Here is a 23,151-nt window from a genome sequence, read left to right as displayed (position 1 = left end):
ATGAAGAAGTTTTAGGTTTGCCAGCAATGTACACTCTCATAAAAGAGAAAGAAGTGCAGAACTTTGTTAGAATTGTGTATAAATATAAAGTGGTTCATTTTGTGGGGGGAAAGAGCAGGGAAAAAGAAAGAATAGGATTGTAATATGAAAACATCTTTTCCTGTCACTGTTTTTGCCTTTTTTTTTTTTGAATAAAAAGAGGGAAAAAAGCCCTAAGTTGTATGCCTGTGTCAAACATATGAATATGAAACATAAGATGTAAACTATAAGTTTTAAAAGTTGTTATTTCCAATGTTGCTGATTTTGATTCTGGTGCTTTCCAAACTTTATTGCTTATTTTATTAACTAGGGAAAAGTTCAATACATTTTTTTTCCTTTCTATCCCTCTTCTTCTCTCTCCCTCTCTCTCTCCTTTTCTTTGTTATGCCAGAATAAAAAAGCATTTACAGTTTAGCCACTTACAAAGGAAAATACAAACGTGACATAGTTAATTTTCCTGCCTATAAATCTTACATTGTACTTTTCTGTTTTACACACAAAATGTGGAAATAAAAATAGCCTAAACACCTATTTATGTGTGTGTGTCTCTGGACTCGTATACTGAAAGACATACCAGTAGCTGTGTTGTTAGATAAGGATCTAAAAATGCAATGGATAGAAACAAAATTTGGATTCCCTCTCAGAAAAGGTAAATGAGCCCTTGTTTCAAGAAGAAGATGCACACAGATGATATATTATGCAAGACTGAGAACCAGGGTTTCATGAGGAAAGGCCCTGGCAGGAAGGATAACAGATCCTGTACTGGATGTCTCTGAGGTCTGATAGCCAGATAGGGGAGCAGCACTAATTCTGCAGCCTTTTTAGTCTATTCTGTCACAGAAGGGGCACTGCTGGGTCAGTCAGCTCACTAGTAATTGTGTTTTACAGACTTCTAAAGCAATTGGCTCAGTCAGTCCCAATTCAATAAAAGTGTAGAGCGAGAGTGAGAGCACTTTTGTTCTATTTTTTACTTGAAATTATTTCATTCAGCAGTCTGTCTTTTTTATTACCAGGATTTGACATTAGCACTCCAAGCTATATTAGCATCCATTTCAGCAGTTCAGTAATGGTATTAAAAAAACACTTAACTTCAACGGTGAATGGTTGTATGACAGTACCATAAAAATCCACATTAAAAAAAAACTTATGTATTTGTCTCTGCAAATTATTTTTCACTCATTTAACCACTTCAAAACTACATTTTCTTGACTGGTGTTAGCAGGAGCTTTAGCAGAGGGAAGGTTTGTAAAGGAGCTGCAGCAATGGTAGAAAGAGAAAATCGAAGACATTTAAAGAAGAAGAAAAATGTGATGGAACATGCAAGCACATACATGCATAAGAAAGATCTCTCATTTTGGGTGGGCGCCTCTCATTCATCAGCTGAAGTAAGATTTTTACTCACAGCACTCGAGGTAAAATCTTTGGCATCCTCTACATTTCTGGGATTTAATTTTGAACACAGCACTCTCCAAGCTTGGGACAGCAGCCTAACTACCTTGGCACTTCAGCACATTCATAAATGACTGCATTAGGTTCTAAATTTTGATTAAACATTCTGTAATTAATCAATGGTAGACATGAAACAGTTGGCAAGGTCCAGAGCTGCAAAATGTTTAAGACATAAAACATTACAAAGTAATTAGAATGTGCTCCTTCAAGAGAAGGATTGCCTTCAATAACGAGGTAAATGATAGCATCATGTTTATTGTGGACGTAGGCAGCCAGTGCAATATGATAAACTGCAGGAGATACACATATCAGTAATCATCCACATTATTAGTGTCATTAATCATAATTCTAAAAATATGACAGCAGCAGCCAACTTTTTGACCAATTTTGCCTCTGCCTGTTGGCCGTTATAACTTCACTAATAGACTGCAGAGCTCCTCTGTGTGGCAGTTTGCATTGAGAATGGAAGGTTAATTATATTTCAGCTGCTGATTCCTTCTCTCCTCGGAAAAGACTGAGCACTTTGACAATCCCAGGAGCTCACTGCTGTTAAACCAGTAAAAGTACCTTTATTGAGATTTTCTTCATTGGTCAGGAATGAGTAGATGTTTCAAATGAGATATAAGCGCCAGGCTGGGACGGCCGCTAATGTTTCTTCCAAAATAATCCTTGGACAGCAAGCTGAACTTAGATATCTTTTCACAGTCTCTTGTGGATGAGTAAAAAGTTGAGAATTTAATAACTGCTGACAATAGTATGTATGGAAGAATCTCAGAGAATTGAAATTACTAAGGAGTCGGGACGTCGATGAAAGGGGGTTATAGGATAATCAGCTATCAGTTGACCTGATAGGGATACTTATTTAGTAGTGTAAAATTACTAATAGAGGAACGCTGTTGAACTGCCACATTATAGTTGATTTTATAGTTCCTCTGGTATTGTATAAATAAATCAGCATTTCTAGAGAAACTAACATTGGGAATGAGAATTACTATTGCATTGTGACCAAATTAAATGGTTTAAAGACTTGCTGTGGAACCTGAAAATGTACAAAACTATCCCTAGAACTGAGGTTTTATTGTGAATTTGAACTTCAGGTGCAATCAGTAAAGAATGTATGAACCTACTATACAAATCATGAGATAATGTGTTGCTGTGCATCAATATCTGAGAGAAAAGAATTGGTTTGAAAGCACAGTTGGTGAAAACCAGCAGTTCTGACTGAGTTTTCTCTTTATTTCTGCATTTACTAAAACTTGAAGCTCAGTAAAATTCATAAATGGGTTGCTGAACTGAAGGAACTGTTTGTGTAAAAACGTGCAAAATTATCAAATTTTTTGCATGGCTGTTGGAATTGTAAAATAAAATAAAGGATGAAAGCTTCTGATTACAAAACTTGAAATATGTAATATTTAGTTGATTTAGGTTGGAAAATAAATGTTAATGCATGCAGTTTGGCAACAGATTCTACCTGGATGTTGGCTCAGTATTCTTAAGGGAAAATACACCTTGTGTGAAGGACCAGCAAAATACTTCAGCAGAGTGGAGATGAGGACCTAGCACATGACTGCAGTGCATGACCCTGTGTATATCATCTGCACAGCTAAACTTTTTTGTAGAACTTTTGTGGACTGTAGAAACAGCTTTGGACTGATCGTCAGTGGTGCTGAGCACCTGCTATTTCCATCAGAGGACTTCGTCATATGTATGATGACCTCCTCGTTCATGTAACATTGCTGCACCAAGTTCACTTAGGAAATATTCTGTCAGACAAATCTTTTTGTTCTAAACTTTCTCAACCAGTCCAGATATTAGACAAAGAGTGCTGGCTATTCTGTAATGAGTCTGTTTTGCTTCCAGGCAGCTAGTGAAGTGAGAGGTTGAAGTGTTGCAACACAATTTTGATCATTTCTGAATGAACTTTGGCAACTATGCCAGTGGTTATGCTTTTTGTTTGTAATATCTTTTGATCTTTAATGGACAGCAATAGTAATATATTAAGAATATGACATGACCTTGCCTTGGTGCTTCTGAGCACACACAGCTTTTGTGGAAGTGTAATTCTGTTCAAACCATAAGGACTGTCTCACTCAACACCTCAACAGGTACGTACTGAATTATTGGGCCTTTCAAGAATCCCAAACCTGACAGATTTTACGTTAAAAATTATTTGGTAGCAAACATTACCATCAGAGATCAGTTTCACATTTAACCTGAGTATTTGCTCACACAGTCAGCTATCCTGCCTTCCCAAATGCTATCTCTGCATTAACATTTTTTATGCATTCCACAGTGATGACAAATTGTTTTCTGACTCTTAGCTGTGGATTAAGTATGCAAAAGACGTTTGCCACTGCCAGCAAACCAATAATTCTCACTAACATCTTCAGAGTTACAACATTTATAAAGTTGCAAAGTGGAGTAAACAAACCATCTGTTTGGCTTTGCCATATATGTCATGCTCTCTTATTAGCATATTACGATTCATTTAGTAAACAAATTTGGTGATTTTGTTCATGTCAAAGTTAGAGAGAGCTTGAAGATGATTAACATTCCTGGGACAGGCACATTAATACATTGCTTCCTCTGCAAAGTTAAATGGCTTCTCAGGAGAATCACCCCTTGTTGACAAGATGAGACTGTCAATTTTGTTTGCCTGCCACATTAGGGGCCGTAAGGGGATGGGAAGCTCTGAGAAAGAGGAGCAGTGTAGGCAGCATAATTCACTGTGAATTGAAAAAAGAAGTCTAATTCTGATAAATGGTCGACCCCAATACATCCTACCTGTTATTACAACAGACGTGCCGTATCTGTGCAGTAAATTAGTTAAACCCCTAAAGAGTTTGATGGGAGCTTATCTTCAAGTGAATAATTTGAGTGTAGAGGGAGCTGTCTTCGTGACCAGTGTGAGTGATTTGCTTCATATTGGAAGGGATTGAAATGACTGGGCTCCACATTAATTTTCAAGAACTTGCTTGTCCTTTATTTCCTGTATTTAATAAGTAGTGAGGTTTTTTACTTTTTTTAATAGGTACTGAACTGTATTTTACTTTTCGGATTTTCTTTCTATGAAATGTTAATATTTCCAGATTCTGTGCAATTTAAAGCCTCAAGAACTGATTCTGTGATCCCCTTCATGTAGAAATGCTTCGTTTTCATTGGGTAGTATAGTATTTTTGCCTTGACTCATTCTACAGTCTAGCCCTTATACCTACTTTCCCCCTTACATTTAGAGCCAAATTAAACATGATCAAATACATGGAAGCACTAATGTACAGTCCAATACCTTAGACCTGTTCAGATAAATGTGATTTTATAATTTAGGTCAGATCAGGATTTCAAACCGTTATTGTCTTTGCTTAGATCTATGGATTTTTTTCTTCTTAATTGAAAAAAAAAAAAAAAAACAAACCAAAACAAACCCTGTGTCAAAGACTGACAGAGTGGCAAAATTAGCAGTAACTGAGAAAATATTTTTTAACAGTTTCTATTAATAATCAAGTTCCAGGAATTGTTTCATTGTTGATTCTTTTAAGTGAATTAGGGAAGTGATTGCTACTTCCTTCTTGAAGAAATATCAGAATTGAGGTCAATCTTTCTCATAAATATGTGCAATTATATTTAGCCAAAGTCTTACTTTCTGGTTCTTTGATTTTAGCTGCATGAAACTCAGCATTTCCAGTCTGCAGAAATTCTACATTTCCAGTCTAGAGATTCTGAGAAAGCATAAAATTCTGCGTTTACTTTCTGTTATGTTTGCATATTCTGAGCCTTTCTATGCATTTCAGGCTTAAATAAGCAGGAAAGGGACATGAAATTGAGGTAAGACCACTTTGCCACATTATCAAATTGTGTTAACAATTAAAATCATGTGAAATTTTAAAACAAAACCATAAAGCTTAATTGACAGCCTTTGAGGTAAAGAGGAAGAAAGAGAACTTTCCTTTTAACATTTCATTTCAGGTAAAAATGTAGGCTGAATACTGAGCTGAAAATATGTGTGGAAAAAGTCTCATAAGAGGAATAATGAAAGTTTCATTGTTTATATTTTAAACCAGATTGATAGAGCGTAGTTTTAAACTAAGTATAGCAGGAGGATAGCCTTTGTGGAGCCTGTACAATCAGAGCAGTTACTTCCATATCCAGCTTTAACAAAAGGTTTGCTGATCTATGTGTAAACTACTAGACAAATGTGTGCTGGCTTTGATTTTCTAACAGAACAGCAGATTTTCAAACTGCTGGTGATTGTAACCCAATATTATCTTCTTTTAAAAAAATATACTATTACTTGGAAAAAACATAATTTAACAGAAAATAATTTTATGTTTACTTTTAATGCATTAAGTCTCCAAAAATCATTTTATTGTGTTACTTAATGTTGGGATCACTTACTGATCTTAAAGCAAATCTGAACAAAGACTGATGGCCCCCTGCTGTGGTGTCCTGTTTATGATTTCTCTGCAGTGTTAGAATGGTAGGGCTGGGTGGTATTACTTTAGCAAATCATGTGTTTGCCAGAAAAGGCATTTTCTGAACATTTGAAGTATCAGAAATTGGGATAGTGGCTTTCTTGGAAACATAGGAAGAAAGGTTGTGGTGGGATACAAATGGAAATTTTGAAACAGATCATTTTAGAATTTTAATGAACAATACAGTGTGCTTTGATGTTTGACTGAGATTTTATTCAGAGAACTTTGTCACTTACAGTCAGCCAAGGAGAAGCAAGGGGCCAATAGCTAAGACAATTGAGTGGGACATCAGTCAGCTTGGCCCTTCTGTCTGACTGCATCAAGAATTGGAAAGTGGGTTTCCTTGGTCCCTAACTGACTGCCTTAACAATTATGATTCTGTTTCATTGTCAGTCTCTTTATCTTTCTCATCCCCTAACATTTAAGAATAATCATACTTTTCTCTTGCTAAAATAATTAAGAAAATGATGCTTGTATTTCTTTTTCAACAACCTGTCCTGTCCTGAACTGCGAACAACACATTGAACCCAATTATTCATGTAGTTGGTTTTGTGCCCTCTGTCATACTTGACTTTAAATAAACAGTGCTCTTTATAATCCAAATTCTCTAACTCTGTTGTGTGCATCAGAGATGAGTTTTGTCCCAGTGCAGATAGGACTGCAGCCATGGTGCATCCAAAGCTGGACTTAAGTCATGCATGGAATTTATATCAATTTCTATGCCAGGACGAATTGTACTCTGATAAATTCCTTTTCACTCATTTCAAAAAGAAATAAAAAACCTGACTAGATAAGAATAAACTAAACTGAAGTGGCAATTACATTTTTTCTTTCCAACAAATGGAAAGATTAACAAAATCAGATTCATTGACAGGCAGAAAGAAACTGCTGAAGAGAACCCAGTCCAGATTTATGATCTGTGTAAATAGAATGTACGTTTAATTGACCGTATTTCCTAGGCTTATAATCCCCTTCCTTGTTGATGAGTAGTGCACCTCTCACTGAGAATCTTGCTAACAGTAGGTAGGGTGGAACCCGCAATGAATTCTAATTATGGTAGAATACTTCCATAAACTTCACAAGGGAAGGAAAATACTACCACGATTGGGATCATGCCCACAGTCAAAGAGCTGCTGTTAACTGCTGCAGCATCCTGCATTTCACTGCTACCAAAACTTGTATCTGAAAGAGCAGTGGTGAACTGGAAGGTGGGATACCATTGACACTTCACCACAAACACAGATTTCACATGTATCATCATTATCATCATCATGCTTACAGCAGCACTGATCCATTCTTAAGGCTGAATTCACTTAGTGAGGACTTTGCACACACTTTTGCCCTCTATATGTCTAGTTCATGAATAGTAACTTGAAAGAAGAAAGACAATTATGTGAAAAAGTCAGGGATTCTGGGTCCTTTAGAATTTGCTAAAACATCCTTTCCACAATAAGCTATATTTGAAAACATCTTGGAAAAATACTTATTTTTAAAGATACATGGCATCTAGTACAGTGCTAAACAGATGTTTGGACATTCTATGGCACACCTAGTGTTCTCAGAAGTCACCCTCTTCACCATCCCTTGTTGCATAGGATGGCGTAGGTATGGTAACTGGAGCTGACTGAGATATGCCTTTAGCTTAACTCATTTGATCTCATATTCCTGTCTGGAAGACTTCAATCACCAGTTGTCTTTAAGCAACATTTCCACTGCCAGGATCAAATGCTATTTTGTTAGTTGATGTACAAATAAGCAGTCTAAGATGTCCAGAGTCATTCAAAGGATTTAATTAGGTCAAATATTTCATTTTGTCACACACATATATATACCTCCACCAATCATTTATGTTCTTTAAGTTCTTTTCCCTGCAGATACAGCAACAAGTGCAAAGGACACCAGATATGTCCTTAAATTGCCTAGCTCAGGCATCTGGAATAATGAAGCCATGGCACATTGAAGCTCAGCTGGTTTTGGCATATTTTGTTTCAGTATTTTCTGCCTATTTGATGGCAATTTTCATGCTCTGGCATAAATTACTCTGCCCAAGCTATGCCTCAGCTTACTCAGGGACCATTGTTTACACATGCCTGGGAGCAGTATCTGGAGGAGGAAGGGGTAAGCAGCATTGTAAATCACATCAGGGAACAGAACAGCTGAAGCAAAAAAACTGCAGGTGCTGTGGAGAGGAGCAGATGAACAAGATGACAGAGTGGTTAGCAGTGGCTGGGGGCTGGTAGGGGACTTCTAGGCTTTGGGAGTGACAAAGCGGGGGAGAAAGAGTTGGATTAGGATGGAGTATCTCACTTTGGTATGGAGAAAGGGGTCTGTGACTTCAGTTTTGTTATAAGATTTCAAAACTTCAGTATCCAAATACGTGAATTTTTTTTACAATTTGTTCCTCCCATCCCTACCAGAATGTTTTCACATACGATATTTAGGAACATTATTAAACACAAGTGAAATAGATTAAGAAATGAAAGTAAAAGAATCAATTCTTTTGAACTGTGGTTGCATAATGGAAATCGACTGCTATGAATGAACCTATGTTCAGAAGTTATGAAGAGCAGAGCTAATGCACTGCCATGAGTTCATCTTTATTATTACATTACACCTGAATCAATTGATAAAGTACCTTCTTTTTAAGGCTGGGAATGGTACTTAATTGAATAAAAGTCAATGTAATTATATTAGGAGAATCCAACAGTAGTGCTGACAGCGGAAAAGGGACACTACTGAGCAGAGTGCCAGAACTGGTCCGCACATTTCTGCACATCGTTTGCCTGACAGATATTATGGGCTGGTACATACTTTAACTAGATTACTGATTGTTACTGCTGTAAGTGAGAATTGAATAAGGGAGGCCTCTCTTCTTATCAGAGCATCAACAGGGATTGCATCCTTATGTTGGTCTTCCTTAGAATGGCCTCTGTCTATCTGGGCTCAGTGGCCCCTCTTTAATGTGGTGATTTGTTCTTATCTCTCTGTTCAGTGAATGCTGAAGTTATTTTCACTGCATGCCTGACTGCTGTTTTTCTCAGCAGCAAACCAAGCAAATAGTAGGCATGAATGCATGTCAGCACAGTTACAGGTAGCCTGACTAGCTTCTATGCTGCAACAAATTCCCATACCACAGGAGTGAGGAGAGGAGAGAGGGGGAGAAATCATTAGTAAACACATGAATATGTTATGAATAGTTCACAGTTATCCTTGAGATGATAAGCACAAATGTGCTTGTATGGCCATTTAACAACACTGGTCAGTGTGGACAGGCCTTCACAGTAAACATTTCCTGTACTGCAGTTAGCAACTTCATGTGGAGCTACACAACATCTGACACTAAGAAGGCAAGAGACCATCAGGACTACTGTTTATCATTCATGTATGTGCACACTGCATGCATCTGTTAAGAACTCATTTGTGGATGATAATGGGGATGCTCTGAATATGCTTTGATTAATTTGCTTTATGTTTTCCATCTAGTGTGATTGAGTCAGTATCCATCAGGACAGCAATATAAGTGATACTACAACTGACAACAAATAGTTTCACAGTCAAGACTTTTTTTAAAGTCTGTTTTATTGGTTTCAGATTATTTTTTTTAACCAGATTTGTCTGGATTGGAATGTGAATTTGTTCTCTCTCTCTCTCTCCTCCCCCTCCCTCTTTCTTTCTCTTTTCTCCTCTCTTCTCTCTCTCTCTCTCTTTTGTGATCTCAATTTAGCAAAAGATTAGAAAGCTGATCTTATCACAAGGTAAGCTCAGCCTTCCTAAGTGCAGTGTGGGGATATGCATAATTACACTTCTACACCTCAAAAAAGCAATAGTGCTATACTTGCTTGCGTAAAAAGAGTATTTCCCATGTGGGAGAAAAGCAAGAAATACTCTCCACTTTTTTCCACCCTTGCCCATACCTCTCAACTCTCTCTCATTAGGAGAGAAATTTTCCATTCTAGACCACCCTCTTACTGGAATAATTGCATCCCAAGCAGACACAATTCAATTAACTGCGTGTCAGTGTTAAGTCAGATAACAGTTACCTGCATTTGCAGGTGAGTGGGACAGATCACTTCTATTGCTGTTTTCTTTATTTATTCCCATAAGTTATGTGCAACAGATAGATGAATCACAAAGTAAGTAATAGAAAATTACAGAAATTAACTCCACATCAATTTAATCTTCCTACATTTGCATTTTCTTTATTTATCTGCATTGTATTGCTGTACCATGTTTGGGACTTAACTACCTGGTTGAGAGGTATGTTTCAAAGGGTTTCTTAAAATAAAAGCTTCCAGTAAGGAAATATTGCTAGTAGCTATTGTTCCTCTTCTCCCTTTTTTTGTTACTATAGGATCTGAATGTCTGTAAAATATTTGATCATTGTTATGTCTTCCCATGCCAATTTTATACTTAGTGCTTTTTTGAAAATTAAACTATTCCTATGTTAAAATTCTCTCTTTCTCTCTCTCTCTCTCCCCACCCTGTCCCCATCCCACCCCCCCTTTCTTTTCCCTCCTACATTTGGTCTCTCATCTGCAATTTATAATGGGCAGACAAACTGGTGAGTCTGCATGTTGTAAATTGCGGGTTTGGGTCCTCAGCTTGCACAGAATGTTATGCAGTAGAACTTCGCTAATTCTTTTTTTTGCTGGTCTGAAAATCCAGTCACCCTCCAAAGAATAAAAAATTGTCACAAAAAATCATCATTTCCTCAGCAATGCTGCACATTCCAAAAACTGAACCCTAAAGTTTTCTAATACTGAAAACTTTACACACATTTCTTATTCTTAAGCGCTTCAACAAAACAAGCATGTTCCGTGGTCAGAGGTCTTTGAAGTCTGTCTTTTTTGTTGGTTGCACTGTTAATTCAGTAAATGCTGTTTTTCACTACTGCAAATCAGTGATGTTCTACTGCAATGAATGAATAAAGCCAATGTCAAAAGTGGAGAGTAGAATGCAGTATTTAAAAATAATGGGCTATTTTAGAAGCTACTAACCCAAAATCTTACAATGCTTCCAAATGTAGAGCTTTATTTCTTGAGAACAAAGGCCCCGCTCCTGTAAAATGTTTGAGAATATTTTAATTTGCATCTTTTGGGATCTGATCCAAAGACCACTTCCATCAGTAACAGTTTTCCAGTGTTTCTTGAGCATCTACGGTGACCTCAGCAAATACCTACACCAAAGCTCATGCTTGATTTTTTGATTGATTTGGGGCAAAATTCTCACTGCCATTAGTAGTTTGGTTTTTTTACTGAACATTACACTGCTTGTGTCAGTCAACACTGCATCAGACACAGTACAGGGAAGAGTGTCAGTGCGTACCCAGAAGGATGGAACCACTGACTTTGGTTAAGATTTTCACAAACTTACATGTAGATTTCAGAGACTTGTTCTCTTAAACCCTTCAAGTGTTCTCCATCTTGGATTGGCGCAATTCTGAATCCCTTTATAGCATAATTAAATTAGCAGAATCAGGACCTCTGACTATGTATCAGTCAGTTACCTTTTATTTTATTCTTTTCCTATATTTCACTTCCAGAGTTATGTGAGTTGATATATATATATATAAAGATATATTTATATGTATGTATATATAAATATATAAAGATACAGATCCAGATTTAGATACAGATAGAAACACGCACAGCTATTCTGTATATAAATATTTTTTTCTCTTGAAGCAAGGCTTTTAGGAAGGTCAGCAGGGATTCAGGAACCAAGAAGTGCATTTTGCATTTTCTACTAGTGCAGTTTATTATTTTGTAAATATCAAATAAAAGGGCTGTAGCTGCTGCTGGGGACTAATGTTGAGGAGCAGCAGCTGAAAAGAAAATATGGGGAGGGTAAATTGCTTCTTTTGTTTAGTTTTTATGTTGCAATTTGTTCACTTATAACAAGGCTGAAATCTGCAAGAAACATGAATAGGGGATATTTTCATGATAAATTATTGCTAAATCAGAATTTGTATTTGATGTTTAATGACTGTATGTTTAATCAAAAATACTGTACATTTTTCCTTCTCTCCCTTCCCTCTTTCTTTCCCAGACACAGTGCTAACATAAACCTGCACCGTAAACTGTTGACCAAAGAACTGGATGACATGGGCTTGGACACTTCACAGCCTTCTCTTAGTAAGGACCTCCGCGACGAATTTTTGGTGAAGATATATGGCGCTCAGCATCAGATGGGGCTTGACATAAGGGAAGACACCTCCTCACCTGCTGGTACTGAGGATTCCCATATGAATGGATATGGCAGGGGCATGGCGGAAGACTATATGGTCCTAGACCTGAGCACCACCTCCAGCATCCAGTCCAGCAGCAGTATCCATTCCTCAAGAGAATCTGATGCAGGAAGTGATGAGGGTATTCTCCTGGACGACATCGATGGAGCAAGTGACAGTGGGGAATCTGCCCACAAAGCAGATGCCCCTGCCTTAGCTGTAGGTATGGGCACCGATGTCCCAGGATCCCTCATGTTCAACAGTGTTTCGGTGAGCAACGGTGGGATAATGTGTAACATTTGCCACAAAATGTACAGCAACAAGGGAACCCTCAGAGTGCACTACAAAACAGTGCACTTGCGAGAAATGCACAAATGTAAAGTCCCTGGGTGCAACATGATGTTCTCCTCTGTTCGTAGCCGAAACCGGCACAGTCAGAACCCCAATCTGCATAAAAACATTCCCTTCACATCAGTAGATTAGTTCGAGGATGGACACAGCATAATGCCAGCTCTCAGAGAGGGCCCACTATATCCGAACTGCCATATACAGTCTCCCTTTATATGTATGTGTGTGTGTGTATATATATATATATATACATATATATATATACATAAGTATATATATAATCTTTTTCTTTTCTTTTTTAACAAAAGAAACACCAGGTGCTTTTCCCCCTTTGTTGGTTGTTGGGGTTTGTTTTCCCTTTTTTTTTTTTTGATAGAAACAAAAAGGTGGGACCTTTAATTTGGGAGAAGAGGTCCTTCATGGAGAAAAAAAGCGAACAAAAACAAAAAACCCAAAGCCACAGAAAACTTGCAGTTGTCCCTAGTTCTGTTAGAATGTTCTTTGGTCATCTCTACAGAGGCAGTTTGTCCTACCTGTGACTTTTACCTGAAAAGAAAAAAACAAACAAAAAACACTAACCCCCCCAAAACAAAAACACACAAAAAAATTGCAAACAAACAAAAAGAGAAAGAAAAAGCAATCTACTTAGTTGTATTTGTGTCTTCTAAGCATTGGGGATAACGTTCTACTAAGCATGGCTGTTACACTTGTATATATATATTGAGCCTTGACAGGCCTATGATGTAAAACAATTGTATTGATGGTGGTTTAACTCTATTTTTTTTTGCTTAATTTTTACAGTTACATTCAGCTGTTAGATAAGCAGGAAAAATAGTTTGCTGGCTAGTTCTACTCATTTATGTTAGCTTTAATGCACATTTTTAAAAGAACCACAGTCTTGTTTTAACTACCTGCTAGATATAAGTACTACAGAGGTGCTGGCATGCTTTACAGTACCTGATTTGATACAGATTTTTTTGTCTTGTACTATTACATAATTCCAGTCATGCACTTTTTCGTACACTACAAGGGGATGTGTAATAATATCCATGCTTTTTTTTTTAAACTATTGCCATATTTTCAGTAAGTGTCTTTAAAAAAATACACTTAGATAAAAGCGATCTGGTCAGTATGAGGGCATGAATGCCAAACAAAGAGTATTAGTGTTTAGTGTTAATACAAAAGTGCCAACTTTGCACACGTTTTGAAAAAAGAAAATGTAGTTATTCGCCATTACCACAGTTGTAGTTTTTGGACTACACGAAAAAAGTACTGGGGAGGGAAAAGGGGTAAAGTGAAATACAGAATTCTTGGTGCTTTTTTCAAGTGCCAATTGTTACTAGAAACAATAGTGCATCCTTATTCCTTATATACTGCATTGCATAAAAGAAAAAAAACAAACAGAATTGTGTCATGTGAACCAGTAGAAACTTTTTTTTTTCAAACATGCATAGTATTTGGGGATATAAATGCTGATACTACTTGTCACAGAACAAAGAAGAATATAATTTTGTGTGCTTCTTATTATAGCCTGGATTTTTGTGGTGTTTAAAAAAAAAAAACAAAAGGAACAGGGAAATAATGTTAACTATGTTGTTCTGTAAAGTTGTCTTTTTTGCAATGGAAAGTGCTGTAGTATGATTAAGGCATGTTTTATAGAAGCAATCAAAAGAAATTAATGGCAGAAGCACTTAGTAGCTCTGAAAACATAAGCTGGACTTTTTATTGGGTTACTTTCCCTTTGGATAAAATTAGAGGCCAGAAAAAAAGGATGTCTAGTTGTGTAAATGTTTTGTGTTTCACTCGCATGATTTGTCAGAAAAAAACAAAAGTCCAAGAAAGATTGTGAGCAAGACAGCAAGCATGAATAGGAGACAGAGAAGGAGCAAGCAGCTGAGAAAGGCAGAGAAAAAGAGAGGGTGCCCTCTGAATCTTTTTTGTTTCCGGTGTTCACACGTGTTGCTTGAGCTAGAAAACCACACTGGCAGCCTGAGTTACCACAACATTCTGAATGAGTGACGGTATTTGCATAAGTTCAGTCTACAGCCAAAGCCATTAGGATGTGTGTTGTAGACTCTTTACAAAACCAATAACAATAACAAAAGCAAAATGAAAAATAAACAAACAAAAACCCAAGGGATATTTCAGCATACAATAAAATATTCCTTCAGTGAGAATGTGTTCCTTTTCTGTATTTACTGAGAACGTTACTCTTCTTAGCCAAGAGTCAGAAATGTTGCATTGTTTCAGCTTGTTGCTGTTTTGTTTTGCTGTGCATTTTGATTATTCTTATTTTTTATGTCCACTTGAGTACTTAACTCCTATTATGTTTTCTAGAGGAAACTCTTAATATGGATTTCCTTTTTTTTAGTACTTCTTATTCATTTCAGTATTTTTGTTTCCAAAAGTAGGGATCAATATCTAATAAATCAGTATTTCCAGTTGTAGAAAATAAAAGAAAAAATTGTTCTAAATGAATTTTCACTATGTTCCTATGGGTTACAAGCCTCTGATAATTTTTGATTCTGTACACTGATGAAGCCCTGAAAACATTTGTGGATCCTACAGAAATTATAAAGAAAATTTACCTTCTGGTTTAACAAAAAGAAACTTTATAGCAAAACACCAAGCTGTTTCACTGACACTTTTCTTTCATCCTTTTTTATTTTCTTCAACATTCTAACTACTTTGCCTTATTAAATTGAGTGGAGAGATCTGCTTTGCTTTGTTTTATGTTGTGCAAGCTCAGTGTGTTTGTGAGAAAGGGAAATTAGAACAGTAAGGATGCATTCTTCCAAGACATATGAACCTTTGTAGTGTTGTCTGTACTACACTCTCATGTCTCCTCCCAGGCTATTAGGTACAAGTAATATGGAAAGTCTGAAAAACAAAATAACAAAAAATGAATTATATATACAGAAAAAAAACCCCAACCCACTGTTTTGTAGTATGTATAAATAAATAGCATTTTTAATGAAAAACACATTTGAGATATATAAATAATTCCCGCTTAATGAATCACTGTTCATCATTCTCATTTCACTCTGTTTCTGTTAGAGTTCAAATGGTTTTGGTAAACCTGTTTGGAAACTTAAACATCATCACTAGATAAATTCAGCAGATTACTGAAATTAAAAAAAAAATCTGTTTATTACCATAATGAAACTACACATTCTAAAAAATAAAGAAGCAGGGAAAAACCTCCAAAACCTGTTAGAAGCTCAGCACACGTACTCTTAACTTCATTCAGATTTTACTTAAGTAAAATCTTATGGACAGAATATTACTCACTGTTATTTCTAGGCGAATCAAGTAGTTTCTTCAGTGCTAGTGATACTGATGTCAGAACAGTCTTTGTTTTAGAAAAGCACATACACTTACATTGAATTGAATGTCATTTTCCTCCTTCCTACTTACCATGCATCTCTGTGAGAATCTGTGTTTATCAGAATTGTTCCTGTGGTGGAACTTGTATCATCTGACATTATCTGAAAAATTCTTAAAAGGGCTGTGTTTTTCTGACAGAAAGTAGCATTTTTGGGTGATCTCAGCAGTGACCCAGACTGCAATAAGACTAATGACCAAACATCTCATCTGTTCAGCACAGGACATAACTGTAGTGGTGTGATGACAAGTATTGTGCAATTACTTATGTTATCACAAACCTGTAGCTATCCCTTTAGTTTCCAAACCTGTCAGTCTAAACCATTTAACAAAAACTAGACCAACTTTGAGGAAGAGACTCTTCACTTTACATGGAATTAGTTCCTTCTTTTTCGGTTCCTGTAGTTATTGGGGTCACTCTTTCCACATTGTTTTGCTGTTTTGTTTATTCAAGGTAGTTGTATTTTTCTGTAAATATCAAAAAGCTTTGTCTGCAATTAGGAAATAACTGTACTGTACCTCCTTTAGAAACGGAACTACTTGTCTGGAGGTTGCTTAGGATTTTTCTTTTCGTTGGGGGGTGGTGTTTCAGGAAATAATAATGGTTAATTGCTAGGTATCTTTTGAAAACCTGCATGACAATTTGGAAGTAAAACCAGCAGAGTCAAAGGACAAGAATGAAAATCATGGGCTTTGCCCATAAGTATGCTCCTGTGAGGACTAATTAGCTGGTATTAGTAAAGAGCTAATTTAACTCATACATATTTTTGCACACCTTATAATATTTAGTCAGTTTTTCTGAGCTATATCTCGACCAGGTACATTTTATTATGGCTGAGTTTTAACTTTGCCTTTTAAACTGCAGTTAACTCTATTGTGACACTGTAGTCGGGCACAAAAGGTACAAGCACTCTGTTACTAAGTCACAACTCAGTTTGACAAAATGTAGAACATATAGATTAAAAAGCCTAAAAGCACGTGGACACTGCTCTTAAAGAACTCTCAAAGGCTTTTCATGAATGAGCTTGTAAAATTTGTATGTTACTAGGGATCCGTAGATACTTTACACAGCAGAAGTTGTGCACCATATTTGTTGTGACTAAACTTCAGTGTATTTCCTTCCTTCCTTCCTTCCTTTCTTCCTTTCTTCCTTCCTTCCTTCCTTCCTTCCTTCCTTCCTTCCTTCCTTCCTTCCTTCCTTCCTTCCTTCCTTTCCTCCTTCCCTCCTTCCTTCCCTTCCTTCTAATGTGGAAATGAAAGTGTACTTTTCTCTGCCAGTTCCACAAGTTTATAAGTTTTCCAGCACCTATGCGTTTCCCATTCCATCCCCAAAAAAGGAACTGTTTGGGAAAACTAGTAGAGTCAGGTCCTAAACAGTGAAGTAGCTGCCAGGGGAGGTCAGTACCTCAGCTGATCTGCTCTAGTACAACTAATAGAGCTCTGTGGGTATCATGTAAGCTCAGAAACATGATGGATGGTTCAAGGTCTGATCTGTTCTAGAAATAGAACCCATTTTCAAGATTTAGTTCCAAAAACTTCTCCTTCAATGTGTATGATATTTTAAAATCAAAGTGCGTGGTATGGACCCATTTCTCACTTAAGGATGTCAGCTGCCATCAGAAAATAAGGCATCTTTTCAGAAATGTATTTGTACTCAGATTCTGCAGCACATTTTCACAGTAACGTTGGTGGCAGGAAAAAGAATAAGGGAGAGAAAGTGCTTGGTCTAGGAGTGCGCACGTGCTTCTTTAAATTTTTTGTGCCACTTATGTGAACAGAACTTACTTTTTCTGCCCCCAGAATGTTTTTATCACTTCGCTCTTTGGGTTAACAGAATTACTCTTTATTTCAAAAGAGAAGCAAAGGTGTCTGTGCTAAGGGCAAGGAGGCAGCAGTTCTCTTTGGGGAAAAGGGGAGTGGCAGACATGATGGCAGCTGGTATATTCAGTTCCTTCTTAGTTTTGTTTTTTTTTCCTATATAGCGACATAAGAAAAAGACTTTGCTGCTATAGTGACTCAACAAAACAGTGACCGTAGTCACTTTGGTAGATAAGCATCAGTGTATCCTGCAGTTGCCACATGATGAGTTGGACTTTTTTTTCCTGTCCTGTAGGGACATAAAAGGAACTCTTTTCCATACCTATTTTTACTTCATGAACAGAGCAATATCATATGATGGACTGAACCTTTCACCCACATGTTTGCCCAAGTACATGTCTGTTCCAGTCCCATGGTTTCTGTCTCTTCTTGCCAATGTTGCAGCATTATCACTGCCTTTAAAATGGCTGTAACAGAGTAAAGCAGCAACTATTTTACATAAGTAGAGTAAGTAATATTATCTTGAGTCTGTAGATAACCAGGCTTGTTTTCTCTCTTCAAGTCATGATGTTGAATGACAGCTTTGATTTTTTGATTGAGGTATTGATCATGTATATCCCGATACTGTTGCTGTTATGTTTGGCACTGACACTTAAAGGAAAATGGTTCTGGACCACCAAAGGGTTAAAAAAGGACATGTTTTTGACAAGTCCTCTGACTTTTGCCAGTATTATTGTTCATTATGATGACACTGTGTTTTTTTTAATAGCAGCTGTAGTTGTCATGAAACTATTTTCCCATTCCTCTCCTTTAAAGTGTAATGTTGTAAATTCATGTGACCTTTCCTGCAAAGAATAAATATTTCTTTTTTTATATAAGATCTCAAGACAAGGCTTGGTTTGTAACGAATAGCGGCCCATTACAAAGCAGGAAAAAAACTGAGCTGAGCAGAAAGAAGCTTCAGTTCAATTTCACCTCATATCTTTCTAATAACTTACTTGTCACTTTATTACCTTCCAGTAATGTGAATGCTGCTGACATGACTGTCACACTAACAGCAGACAACACCCTCTCTTGCTTAGCCCCAGCTCTCCTGGCTACTTATTGCACTGGCCCTGAAGGGACACAAACTAATAGTGTGCTTTCAAGTTCAGCACTTGGCCATCAAATATAAAAGGATGTGTAATTGCCTGTTTATCCCTTGTGAAGGCGAAATTGAGTGTAAGAACCAGGCTTTCCCTCCCCATTTCTTGACATACACCCCCCCACACACACACACATCTGCAGTGAGCAAAAGGAAGTCCCATCTGGAGCACTTTGATTTGTCTTTGGGAAGCACAAGGCTGCCAGTGGCTGCTCTATCGAGCTATCAGGCAGACAGTAACAAGATGGCTTCTTAGCAAAAGGTCAGCTGAGAAATACTGTCTGTAATGGCACTTTTGTCTGCTTATGTAGCAACTAATTGCTTTGTATTGGCATAAGCCATACTGTGCCTGCTAGAAATAGTCATGTGAATTTGCTACATCTTACTTCATAGGTTCAGTGCCAAACAGGATGTGCAATTTCTTTTTTTTTTTTTTTTTTTTTTTTTTACTGGTTTAGCCCGCCCATCAATGCGAGAGCGATATTATCCTCTTGCATTCCTGTAGTGAATGCCAGTTCCAGATATCCTATTCTGCTGTGATAGGAACATCTCCTGCTGAGGTCAGTGTGAACCTCTGTTAGAAAAACATATCTGAGATACAATCTGCTGTCCTCATACAAGGAGGAAATTTTTCTGATTTATCCTTTAATTTACAAGAACACTGCAAAAAATACAGGCTCCAGAAGTGCTTCTCAGATGGGGCTGTCAGAAGAGAGAGAGTTTTATAGTGAAGTAGCTTGAGACCATGTGCTGTGTTTTAAGAAACTCTAAGTGCATGAAGGCCAGCATACCTGGCTCCAGCCACTCCCCTTCCTTTATACTATGTGCTGACAGATTGCTGAATAGCAGTTGAAAATTCAAGTAGGCAGAGGAGCTGCTGGAGCGTGCTTTCCTTGCAGGATCAGTAGTCAAAGACAGGTTTCAGGCAAAGCCCAAGACCAGGAGACCTGAACATATCTTTGGATTGATTCATGACACTGGTGGGCTGCAGCTCCTCTTTGCTGGTTCTAGATGCTAATGCTGCCTCCAGCACGATGTGGTAATTTGATGTTTGCTGCAACAGAGGTGATGGTGCCCGCTATAAATATGCTGAGATCTTTTACCAGTCAAAGGTCACTGATCTTTTCCCTCTTTTTCCTTCCGAGTTCATCAGAAGCTACAAGGGTGAAACCAGCAGACAAATTCCTGAGGCCTGTTTGTATCAGAAGTCTAAAGGCTGAGCCCAGACTCTGTTCCCCTGTCAACTCCATGTGTACATGGCACTGACGGAGGTGGAAGCAGCTGGATGAGCTGACCTGCAATGATGAGCTTGGGCAGCCTTTCTTGATGTACCATTTCTGAGACTGTTTGTGGAATCTGAGAACTTTCTGATTGAAGAAACTATTTGTGTACTTCATGTGTGTGTGTATGTATGTGAGTGTGACTGTGACAGACAGAGAAGGAGAAACAAACACAGTATTAGAACAACGAGTCTTAAAATGAAGACTACAAGTGAGCAAAATTATATATTTCCTCATGCACTTAAAAGCACAAGAAGCATGAGTGAGCAAATATCTAGTGTGTAGAGAGGTTTTTTCTGGTATTCTACAGATTTTGTATACTGCTCCCTTCAAACCTTTGGAGACAAATATCTTAGAAAAATGAAGAAAAGCATCCAGGGCAATTATATTTCTAGAGAAGAAAGAGAGAGCAACAGTAGCTAAGTGATGCATAAAGATTTTATAAGGCATCCATTGTCAAACAAAAGGTTGAGAATAATCAGAGGATAATGCACAGTTAGGATGGCAAACTCATCAATAGTTAATCACAACCTGTCCACTTCTGTCACGAAATGGAGGAGGCTATGAGCAGTGGCTCTGGAGCACCAGTGGCAGTTGTGCATGCGTGTGTGTCTGTACCTGAGTGGGGGAGCATTATGCAATCATCACATCCAGCTCAAGATGTTGTCACATGGTCTACATTGCCGTCCCCCCCACCATCTCCTGTATTGATGGGGCAGAATGCTTCCCTGCACCCCATCACCACTGCTAAATGGTACAGAAACCACATGAATTGTGATTCTAGGGATGTTGTTCTTAGTTTACCCGATGACCTATGGAGTAAATAGGGCCACTTAAGCTGTACAAACTAAGGCTGATTTATTAATTATTTTTCAACTGTATTTTTACATTTGGAATTTTTTTTTAACTTTATTTTTTAACAAACCCTTGTACAATCTTCAGCCACTGTCTTAATTTTCCCATTTTCTTCACCTGCCTCCACCCCTTCTTCTCTTATGCCAAGAGAGTGTCTCATTCAAATTCTCTCAGAAAAGTAACACATCCTCCTGGTGTTCTTCATTTTGGATAGTTTTATGCATTCCATCTGTGAAAATGGTCACCTTTTGGAAACTGGCAAAATTAATAAAATGGCCAATGTTGTTTTTGTGTATCTCATTTAGCTATTTATAAATATGAAATTCAGCATGCTGCTTGTGCAAACTTTGGTTCCTATGTCATATGGGGCTCCTTTCTCAGAATGTGACTGGTTTTTGATGAGCAGCATTTGTGTTCTCAGTTCATCCTTCTGCCTCTCCTCCAGTCTATGAGCGATCTGTGTTCCAGTGCAATGTATGTGTGACAGGTGCACAAATAGGTTGATCTGAACCCTGAACACATTCAAAATTTACCCTGGCTGAACTTCTACACACTTTTACTTATCACAAGCAGAGTACTGCAATTTGTCCCTACGAATAACTCACTGCAGGGGGCTTACCCCTGTGGTCAAAGGGGTTTGGAGTTTCATTGTTTGACTGAAGGCTCTTGCTCACTGGCACAGTTGTTCCTTTAACAGCTTTTAACTGAGAAGGTCAAACATGGTGATTTGCTATGTAGCTATCTGCTGTGTTTCAGTTCTCCTGAAATGGAAAGATGGAAATCTGACTGGGGGTTCACGTGGAGATGTAAACGGAGATAAACTGGATTTGAACCTTCATGTATTTGAGGGTTTTTAGGGGTCTGGCAGTGTATTCAGTCACAGAGGCATAAAGCCTGGAAGCCCCTTTCTCAGCAGGCCTGGGAGGGCTCTCACAGCCCAGCTGCAACCCCCATGACACCCTGTGATGCACCAACAGCAGCAAAGGGGCTGATGCGTACAGAATGGCAAGATTGCAGCTGTTTTGCAAAGCTAGACTTCTTCCGGTGGACTTTGTCAAGACGTGTTCCTGGTGTTCCCCCGACAGGCATAGGAAAGTGCGCAGTCAAGGCTTGATGGACATTTTAACAAAGGCTCTTCTCTGTTTGGAATAGAGGAGGCTTTTCATTTTCACTGTTTGATCTCAACGTGAGCAAAACGTGAATGCTCTGCTGTCCTGCCTGCAGAACCAAAGCATGCACTGTAGAATATAGCTGTACAAGGGGATACAAAAAACTGCATCATGTTGATCTAATAATCATACATTGGTAGCTTCATAAATATTGTATGTACTCTAAACAAGTTTTTTCCATTAGTAGTCTGAGGGAATTGAAAATCCTGTTTTTAATTTGACATTTCTTTTCTTGTATTTTCTGTACTGTAACTGTCCTACAGTATGTCTTTTGCATAAAATGCATAAGGTTTTGGGGATATAAATGGAGTTTTACTCATACTTTGTCCAAATACCTCTTGTAATTTGTATCAAAATTCTTGTACAATTTTTATATTAAAGATTTATCAGTCACTGACCTTTCTGTCTCTTTGTCTTTCATTTCTCCTTTTTTTTTTTTTTTTTTTTTACAGATTCAAACAATATACATTTTCATGGAAAGACATATGGTCATGGAAAGATGCTTAGCTGCAAAGTTTGCATAAGGTCTCTTGTAGTTTGAGAGCTGCACACTGCATTTAAGAGTTTTGCATACTTCCCAGAAATTGAATAGGTTAAAGCTTTTTGGGAGAGGGATTATTTTTTTTCCCCTAGCTTGTACACATTTCCTTAGAAATGTCATCCTTAGTTTGTCATCCAGAATCCTATAGCCTCACTAAGTTAGTTACCTGAATGTCTGCAAAAAACCCTTAAGATGGACATTGCTCACACTTAGGTATGTCTGACAGATGAAAAAATTGAAGTGAAAGGTCTTGCCAAACTCTAACTTGGTGTTCTAGCACAGGTCAGTCCCCTTTTCACTTTTCAAAGCAGAGGCACACAGCTCATAAATCTCACTATTTGAGTAAGAATTTTCTTGTGCTTTGAAATGGTGAGGACTCTGGCCAAATGTGTCTCCCCACTGACCTTTGTCTAGAAATCTAGGACTTCA

The 23,151-nt window shown here is 37.6% G+C and overlaps 1 protein-coding gene across 1 annotated transcript in view; it reads left to right on the top strand.

Annotated features, from left to right (window-relative positions):
* Positions 1-12,850, top strand: part of BNC2 (basonuclin 2) — a 329,648-nt gene extending 316,798 nt beyond the window's left edge. The window contains exon 6 of the mRNA XM_027711939.2: positions 12,006-12,850. Within this exon, the coding sequence (XP_027567740.1) occupies positions 12,006-12,666 (661 nt within the window). The 3' untranslated portion in view covers positions 12,667-12,850. The remainder of the gene's footprint in view (positions 1-12,005) is intronic.
* The last annotated feature ends 10,301 nt before the right edge of the window (positions 12,851-23,151 follow it).

The sequence above is a fragment of the Pipra filicauda genome, unplaced genomic scaffold, assembly GCF_003945595.2.
Source record: "Pipra filicauda isolate LSUMZ 115617 unplaced genomic scaffold, ASM394559v2 scaffold362_size804934_pilon, whole genome shotgun sequence".
In the NCBI taxonomy this organism is placed as follows: Eukaryota; Metazoa; Chordata; class Aves; order Passeriformes; family Pipridae; genus Pipra; species Pipra filicauda.
This window is presented reverse-complemented; position numbering and strand designations above follow the sequence as displayed.